This window comes from Tenrec ecaudatus, chromosome 17 (genome assembly GCF_050624435.1).
Source record: "Tenrec ecaudatus isolate mTenEca1 chromosome 17, mTenEca1.hap1, whole genome shotgun sequence".
Taxonomy (NCBI): domain Eukaryota; kingdom Metazoa; phylum Chordata; class Mammalia; order Afrosoricida; family Tenrecidae; genus Tenrec; species Tenrec ecaudatus.
In genome coordinates, this window is record NC_134546.1 from 17,634,951 (window position 1) to 17,644,449 (window position 9,499).

Here is a 9,499-nt window from a genome sequence, read left to right on the forward strand (position 1 = left end):
TTCTCTGGGGGCCGCTGTGAAGCTCAGAAAATGAAGGTGCAGAGTCAGCCTGGAGGATGGGCAAGCGGGAGGCCCTCCTCCAGTTCACCCCCCCCCCCGGAGGGCAGAAAGGGTGTGGGGGCAATCCGCTCACGACTCGGATGGGGTGTAGGGCTGCCTGCAGATGAAAAGTAACTGACGGTCACAAGAGACGTCATTCCAGGACTGAAGGGAGGCCGCCTTCAAATAGGCACAGTGCTCGTTGTTCCCAGCATTGTTGGGCTCGCCTGGAATCCAGAACCTACCAAGTGGGAAATCAAAGGAAAACTCATTTACAAAGTAGAAACAACCCCCCGCCCCCCCCAAAAAAATATATATATATATATATATCTCCAATGAAGAAAGTTACTTCTATTCCAGCTTTGGTCCTAAGGAATAGTGTTGGAAACTTTTACACCCAAGCCTACAGGATGGCTTCCGTCTCTAAACCTTCACACACTCACCAGATTGAGGGCCAAACCAGGACACCATTCACATGCTACTACACAGACACGCACCGCAAAGAGCTCATCTCAGAAGGGGATCCTGGCAAAGCCATGGACCAGGACATGCAGATGCTCCCAGAGGCCCCAGCTTTGTCCCAGCTCCTCCAGCCGGTTAGTGGCAGAGGTGAGCTAGAACTCCAACCCCACACTTGCCCAGGAAGACCCATGGGTCCTTGCCCTGGCCTGGGAGAGTGGCTGGGACTTACCTTGCACTCTGGGCCTTACTGAATGGAGTGCCATCGGCCCACACCCAGTCCTGATCACTGCCGGCCTTGGTCAGGCCAATCCAGTAGGTGCGTTCTCCCGCTGTCTTGTACAGAAACTCCTGTAGGGCGCACAGAGTGTACAGAGGTTCTGCCGGGCCGGCTGAGGACCCCGAACCCACACAGTCTGCCATCACCGGCCTCGCTCAAGCTGCTTCGTGTCCTTGTCAGAGTCCAGAACACACCTTCCATGATCATGTTATGCAGTTCCCTGAAACGGGCAGACTGGGGCCTCAGAAAGAGCTTCCAGAGCCCAAGACTGACTCCGTTAAGCACCAGCGCAAGAACCCTAAGAGGATGGCCCATTCTGCCACTCGTGACGATTTAAAAATTATTTGAGAGCCATAAAGGTATTTTTATAAACAAACAGAATCGCCATCATCTGAATAATAATATCCTTTAACTCTTTTTGATTTTACTTCAGAGCCATGTGTACATACCAGGCAAGAGCCCCAGTGGCTCCTGGGTCAGGGTGGGCCGACCCCCGGTCTGGGGAATAATAGCTCTCTTTTTTGTTTGTTTGAGTGACTAACATCCCTTAGGGACTATGCTAGTCCTGGCAGTGTAGTGTGTAAGCGCCTGGCTGCTATCTGGAAGGTACGCGGTTCAACTCCATCAGTAGCACCACAGTAGAAAGGCATTCTGTGTCCAAGAGGCTCAAAGCATTGCCCACCCTGCAGAGATCCCCCCTCTGGCCTGCAAGGTTGCTATGAGTCTAAATCAACTTGGCTCCAATGGGCTTTGCAGGCAGGATGCTAGCCCTGGTGCGCCAGGCACTGGGCCGCTAACCCTAAGGTCGGCAGTTCAAACCCCCCAGCCACGAGAAAGAGATGAGGTTCTGATAAGGCTCTCTGCTCCTGTAAAGACCTACAAAGCCCCAGAAATCCTATATCACGTCACTACAAGTTGGAATCCACTCTGCGGCAGTGGGTTTGGGTTTCGTGTGCAGGCAGTACCATCCTGTGTGTTTCATCGATGAGCAGGCTGAGGCCTCATGAGGGCCAATAATGTACCAAGGCAGAAGGATGAGCTAGGTGGCAATGCTGGGACCCTAGACTCTGACTGGCTCCAGAGCCCATGCTCACCTGCCTGATGAAAGGGCCTCCTTAACACACTACCTCACCTGGCAGGTTTCCAGGAATCCTGCTCACACACCTTTCCTTCCTGGGCATGTGGAGCGGCTGTGCCTCCCTGGAGCTTGAAGAGAGCCACATGTAAGCGGCCTCAGTGGAAACACATGTGGATACGTCTGGTGCCACCAGGTTTTGGAGTCACCACAGTGGATGGTGCGCTCCGCTGGCCCTCCCCGGGCAAGCAGCATCACTGAGAAATTCTGTTGGTTTATGATTGCTCTCTGGGGATGGTTGTTACGTAGCGTGATCTTGCCCCACCTGACTGCTGCAGGCCACATGCTGTTGACACCCTCCCTTACCAGAGCCCAGTGGCACAGCACTCACCTGTTCCTTCTTGGAAGTCACTGAAGTCAGGTGGGAATCCCTGGACCGACAGTACTGCTGGGCGCTGTACCAGGTTTTGGTGGTGTGAGAAAAGTAATAGTAGCTCCCATTGAAGTATTTCCAGTCTTGAGAGACCATCTGAAGAATGTCCCCTGGAGGACAGACAAGAACCAAAGGTGGATGCTGCTCAGCCCGTTTCTCGGGAGGATTGGGGTACGTGAGTGAGATGCAGACAGAGGGATGAATCGGGCCAGGTTCTGAGAGCTCAGGTCCTCATGCATAGGCGTGGGGACCCTCTGAGATTTGGAAAGCCTAACTGAGCTGAAGAGAGTTTCTGGGCTAGAGAGGGATGAGTGAGAGAAGAGAGATCGAGGGGCTCTACCGAGAGAAAAGCTATTCTCCACCGGCCATCACAAGGCTTAGAAACATATTGGGAAACGACTGGGCTTGGGATAGAATGGAGACACCTCAATGCTTTCACAGTTGCACCTTGGGTGGGAGCTCCTGTCGTCCCCCGGTCCCTCCTCTCCTGGGCAGCCCCTTGAGTCCTTGAGTCCTCTCCTCGGCAGCCCCTTGAGGACTCCCCTTGAGTCCTCTCCTGGGCAGCCCCATGCTGAACCCGCCTGCCCCTGCCTGGCTCCTCCCTCTTTGCCTCCTCATGCACAGGCACACTGGCCCCAGGTCCGAGATGGACCAGTCCCAAGGATACTGCTTGGACCCTGGCCAATACTTACTTTGTTGTCTGAGCAATTGGTCCAGCCTCTCCAGGGTGCTCTGAAGTCCCTGGATCCTTGCCTTTAAAACACCGGCGTTATCCAAATCTCTTTTTAACTCTGGGATTTGGGCATTGAGCGCGCTGACGTCCTGCCAGCTTTTTGTTAACATCTGGATCTGTGCGTTGGCCCACTGCAGACCCATCTCCAACACCAGGAACTGAGAGTGCACATGTTGCAGACTGACGTTCACCCTCTGGATCTGAATGCTGGCGGCCTTCAGGCCACCGCGGTTCTTCTGAATGACAAGTCCTTCAGTGCTGATGTTGTCCACACGCCCCGTCAGCAGCTCATGGTTGGTCTTGATGTTGGACAGCGTGTCCAAAAGCCAGGAATCTGAATTTGAGACATCAAGAGGTCAGCCCAGGATATCCCTGGGAGCAGGGTGCCCGCCCACACAGTGGCCTCCTCCTTAACACGGCCATTCCACAAATGTACAAGGGGCGTCCACCACGTGCCAAGAACACTGATGAGTGCAGACGATAAGAAAATTGATCCGACAGAAGCTCTGTGCTCGAGGAACCCACGGGCCAACAGAAGCAGGGATTTGAGCCCAGTCCTGGACTTTCATTTCCTTTGAGCAGACAGGGCACCCTCGTAAAGCAATGGCCTCACTCCCACCCTCCTCACGCTCCTTGTGGCGCTCTGGGCCCCATATCACTTGATTCCCTTTCAGAGACCTCTGCCTTGGCTGTCAGCCAGGCCCTCCTCTGAGTGCCCACAGGGCCCTCCCTGGACACACCACACAGCCTCCTGGTCTGGAAGCGACTTCTCCGGAGAAGATGGAAATCGAGAATGATAAAACCATGATCCCCTTGCTCTCGCCTTTGCCTTCGCCCACGTAACTCGGGTCCCAGGATGGGGTGCCTTTGAGGCACAAAGAAACCAAGAAGGTGGGAGGGGGATTAGGAAGGTGGGGAGGAAGAGGAGTTGATGCCCAGGGCAAGTAGAGAGAAAACGTTTTGGGAATGTTGATGGCAACAAATGTACAAGTGTGCTCATATGATTGAATGGTGGATTGTTAGAAGATTTGGAAGAGCCCCCCCCCAAATAAAATGACTAATAAAAGTAAAATAAATTTTAAAACCAAGAAGGTTCAAAGGAGAGCCCTCTGGAAAAGGCAAGTTAGAGGCCAGGGGGTCTTGTGGGGCAATTGGCGGGAGGAGGCTTTGCTCCAGCTACAAGTCTGAGCCCACTGTGCCCAAGGCCATGAAGAGAAAGGACAGCCAACTCTCTCCCTCTGCTCGGCAGAGCTAGCGAACAGGAGGAGGAGGGCGGCGCAGCCAGGGACCAACCCAGAACCAAACAAACCCGCCGTCGCCAGGTTGATGCCGACTCACAGTAACCTTACAGGACAGGGCAGAGGACAGGTTTCTGAGACTGTACTGTCTACTGGAGTAGAAAGCCCTGTTTATCTCCCAGGAGCTGCTGGTGGCTTCAAACTGCAGACCATATGCATGGCAGCCCAATGCCTAATCTCTATGCTGCCAGCTACACCGGGCATGAAACTTTGCCAAACCAGATGAGGGCAAAAAGGTTCATCGCATAACCAGTGAATGAGTAGGAAGATTCCCATGAGGTGGGCCTCACAGAGACGGGGGATTTGTGAGCTTGTTGGGGCTGAGGACACCCTTGGGCCTCAGTCCCTCACAGGGCCAGGCAACATGTCACTTGCTGCTCGGGGTGGCTCCCAGGTTCTGAATCAAAGGGTGCCACAGTTTCAGGAAGGAAGAGGAAGACGGAGATGAGCATTTCCTGAACACAAAAATGGGTATTCCTGAGCGCAGAGTGCGGGCCTGGTGACCAATCTGGAAAGCCCCCGGGAGTTTGGAAGGGCAGAGCAGGGACTCGTCTGTCCTGTCCCCCCTTACCCCCACCCCCGCTGAGCCTGCTCCTACTCAGGGAGAGCGGAGGTAGGAGCCTGTGTGAACCCCAGAGCCCGGGCAGGAAGAGGGGTCAGCCAGGGCGTCAGGAGTGCCACTGGCTAGGACCGAAGGGACAAGTGCAGTAGATAAAGTTGGGGGGGGGGGACTCACAGAGGATGGCCTGCAGCACGACTGAGGTGACCAGGACCAGGGTCAGGAAGGTCAAGGCGGCGCACAGGGTGGAAGGTTTCCTCAGAGCCAGAGGCCCATCGGTCTTGGGAGGAGGCTCTGTGGGAAGGAAAAAGCAAACATTTATTGAAGGGCCAATCAACAACTCATGGGGGTGCCCTGATCCCCCACCCTCAACCCCCCACTCCCGCAGGAGGGCAGCAGGCTTGCCTCTGGGCCAGAGGGAGATGTTCTGTTTGTCCACGGAGAAGTGGGCACAGGGAAGCTCCTCGGTGGCCGTCATCCCGAGTCACACACTTCGCTCCCGAACCTCTGACCAGGGCCTTTTATCTCCAGGAAATGAGAAGTGAGTCTGATGGGGAGGCCAGAGTTCCTCATTGCTGGCTTGCCCCCGAGGAGGTTCTGCAGGGACTAGGCCCAGCAAGTGTGGCCCTTTCCAAGCACCTCACCGCCATCTTTTTGCAACACTGTACCAATCCCATGGGTTCCACAACCAACTCAAGCCCAGTCCTCTTTCACGTCGCGCACAACACGGCAGGGAAACCGTCACTGCTTACTTTCACCGAGGACAACCAGCCTGCGATGTGCTCCGAGTCATTTTCACAGTAGCTGCTTCCCTTCCCACACTCAGCAGAGCACCCCAGGACCTTCTCGGCAGGACAGTGTGGGAACCTCGTGTCCAAACAGCTTCCCCGAGGAGCACCCTTCAACACAGCCTGCATCCGGCCACCAGGGCACTGCACTCACCATGGGACATCCCCACCCACAGAAAGCGCATCCAGGGATCTCCCATCAAGCTGTGGAGGGAGGCTTCCCCAGAGAGTAGCGGCCATGGCCAGGCAGTCTGGGAAAGGCAACCCTCGGGGCAGGCAGGAAGAATACCGGGGTCTCCAAAGAGGTGAGGCAAGGGAAGCAGAAGAGTCAGGCTGACCTCGTCAGCAAACAACCTCACTCAAATGAATGCCCGTGCCCAGTGCCAGAGAGATAACCAAGACCAAGGTTCTCTGACTGGCCCATGATCAGCCCTGTCCCATCTCATGGAGGTAACTCAGAGATAAAGCTCCAAGTTCTAGACCAGAAACGAACCCACGGTCTGCTCAACCCATGGGGGCTGCCAAGTACAAACACTTTTCTTTATAACTTGCTCATCTCACAGCTGGCAGTGGAAGTTCAATGGTTCATAGAAGGTGGCTCCCTGCAGGTGGCACCCAGGACACGGGAGCCACAGCTGCCATGCCTTAGAGGCACCTCTGCCATGGCCACAGCTTGGTCCCCTCCTCTAAAGTCTGAGTTTTCTGAAAAAGGCAATGAATCTCCTTTTCTGGGGAATCTGTCACGTAAATACTTGCTCCGAAAGCTGTGTCATTTGTCTTATACATTTGCCCTCTTCCATCCATTCAATCACCCCACAGATGCATACTGCATACCCAAGGCAAACTCAAAACAATTTTTAAAAAGACCTTACTGCTTACACACACACACACACACACACACACACACAAATAACTCTAAATGGATCACAAATCTAAATGTAAGGTGCAAATTTATAAAACTTCTGGAAGATAATGTAAGAGAAAATGGACGTAAGCTTGGGGTTGGCAATGGCCTTTGAGATACAGCATCAAAAGAAGAATGTGTAAAAATATTTTTATATAAGTTTGACTCCATTAAAATGTAAGGTTTTTCCATATCATTGTAAATAAGGGTGAGTACAGAGTGCAGACCCAAAGCCCATCTGTAGAAAACTGGACATCCCCTTACAGAAGGGTCACAGGGAGGAGACAAGCCAGTCAGGGTGCAATGTAGCAAGGATGAAGCATACAACTTTCCTCTAGTTCTTAAATGATTCCTCCCCCCACTATCATGCTCCCAATTCTACCTTACAAGTCTGGCTAGACCAGAGCATGTACATTGGTACAGATAGGAACTGGAAACACAGGGAATCCAGGGTGGATGATCCCTTCAGGATAAGTGGTGAGAGTGGCAATACCTGGAGGGTGGAGGGAAGGTGGGGGAGAAAGGGGGAATGGATTAGAAGGATCTACAGATAACCCCCTACGTAGGGGACGGACAACAGAAAAGTGGGTGAAGGGAGACATTGGACAGTTTGAGATAGGACAAAATAATAATAATTTATAAATTATCAAGGATTCATGAGGCAAAGAAAGGGAAGCGGGGAGGGAGGGGGAAATGAGGAACTGATACCAAGGGCTCAAGTAGAAAGCAAATGTTTTGAGGATGACAATGGCAACAAATGTACAAATGTGCTTTACACAATTTATATATGTATGGATTGTGGTAAGAGTTGTATGAGCCCCCAATAAAATGATTGATAAATAAATAAAAGGTAAGATTTTTCATCTACAAACAAAAACCCATTGCCATCATGTGAGCCCAACTCATCGTGTGCCTCTAGGACAGGGCAGGACTGCTGCTGTGGGTTCCTGAGACTGTAACTGCTAATGGGAATAGAAAGCCTCATCTATCTACTTTGGAGTGGCTGGTGGTTTTGAACTGCTGACCTTGTGGTGAGTAGGCCAACGAGTAGCCCGCTACACCACCAGACACTGTTAAAAAAAATTAAAAGACAGACTGGTAGAAAATCTTTGCCAAACACTTATAAAGGACTTATATCTAAAATAAACCAAATAACACTTGAAACTCAACAGAAGTGGGTGAAATCTTTGAATGGAAATGACCAAATAAGATAATATGCCGATGGCAGATAAACAAGTGGGAAAAAAGGTCAACATCCTATATCATTCCCAAACAAAAGCCCCGGTCACTTGGCAGGTGCTGTCAGGTCGGTGACAGCTCACAGTGACCTTAGGTGCAACAAAATGAAACACTGTCCGGTCCTGTGCCACCTTCGCAATTGTCACTTCATTGATTACAACTCACAGTGGCCACAGGGGACAGAGTAGAACTTCCCTGTGGGACCTCCAAGGATTAATTATTTACAGAAGCAGGCTGCCATGTCTGTCCCCCACTGAGCAGCTGGCTGGTGGGTTCAAACCAATGACCTTTGGGTTCGCAGCTGAACGCTGTGACTACTAAACCGCTGGAGCTCTTCATCTGCCATTAGGAAAGTCCAGTGGAAGCTGTGGGCACCACGATAGCAAGCAGTGCTTAACAGATCGTAAAGAGTTTGGCTTTGTTGAGTATGAAGTGGCAGGGGATGACATGGACAGCAACTTTTTTTTTAATTGTATATGTCTCATTGACTGTCGCAGTAAACAGAAATGAATGTGTTTAAAAGATCATTCTGATCCTAGTGAACCTTGCAGCAGGACAATATATTAGGAAACTACTTTGTTAATAAGGTGTCTGCATGTACATATGTAAATATAGTTATGATTATGGGGGAAATAAACCTATGTGCATATATTTATAGGTTCAGTAGTAGGGTAGCAGGTGGACATTGGGGCTCCTCACGCACACTTCAATACAATAGCACCTTGCCCAGCTAAATGGTCATTCCATGATACCCACCTTCCCGACATGATCACTGAAGACAGACGTGTGTGTAAGCAAACATGGTGAAGAAAGCTGATGGTGCCCGGCTATCAAAAAGATATAGCGTCTGGGGTCTTAAAGGCTTGAAGGCAAACAAGCGGCCATCTAGCTCAGAAGCAACAAAGCCCACAGAGTAGAAGCACACGGCCTAAGCGAATACACGGTGTTGAATGGACCAAGTAGCAAACACCAAGGAACAAAAACAATCATTGTGTGATCATCTTCCTCACATAAACGCTGAAGACGAATGTGTGCATAAGCAAGTGTGGTGAAGAAGGCTGATGGTGCCCGGCTAGTGAGAGATATAGCGTCTGGGGACTTAAAGGCTTAAAAGTAAACAAGCGGCCATCTAGCCCAGAAGCAACAAAGTCCACACAGATGCAGCACACCAACATGTATGATAGTGAAGGGCAGAGGAGACCAGGTCTCAAACAACAAAGGCAGGCGGTGGGCGGGAATCTCATCACCGTGAATGAGGGGGAGTGCGTGATGGGGACCCAATGTCCATCTGTAGACAGCTGGACATCCCTTGCAGAGGGGTAGTGGGGAGGAGATGAGTCACTCAGGGTTCAGTGTAGCAACAATGAAACTCAAAACCTTCCTCTAGTTCCTCCCCTCCCAATTATCATGACCCCAATTCTACCGTGCGGACCTGGTTATACCAGAGGATGTACAGTGGTGCAGTAGGGATCTGGAAACACAGGGAATCTAGGACGGATGAACCCCTCAGGACCAGTGCTGGGAGTGGCAACACTGGGAGGGAAGGGGGTGTAGAAAGGGAGAACCGATCTTGGGGATCTATGTGTAACCTCCTCTCTGGGAGATGGGCAATGGGAAGGTGGGTGAGGGGAGACGCCAGGCAGTGTAAGATACGATAAATTATTTATAAACTATTAAGGGTGCAGGGGGAAG

At 51.6% G+C, this 9,499-nt stretch overlaps 1 protein-coding gene across 1 annotated transcript; it reads right to left on the reverse strand.

The window, feature by feature from the left end:
* On the reverse strand, positions 1 to 5,354 carry CD207 (CD207 molecule). Its single transcript, XM_075535904.1, has 6 exons — positions 5,282 to 5,354; positions 5,054 to 5,170; positions 2,979 to 3,353; positions 2,245 to 2,396; positions 731 to 849; positions 1 to 280 (listed from the first exon to the last, which is right to left on the reverse strand). Exons 1-6 carry the CDS (start codon positions 5,352 to 5,354, stop codon positions 130 to 132), a joined length of 987 nt encoding a protein of 328 aa, XP_075392019.1. The 3' UTR covers positions 1 to 129.
* Positions 5,355 to 9,499: the final 4,145 nt, after the last annotated feature.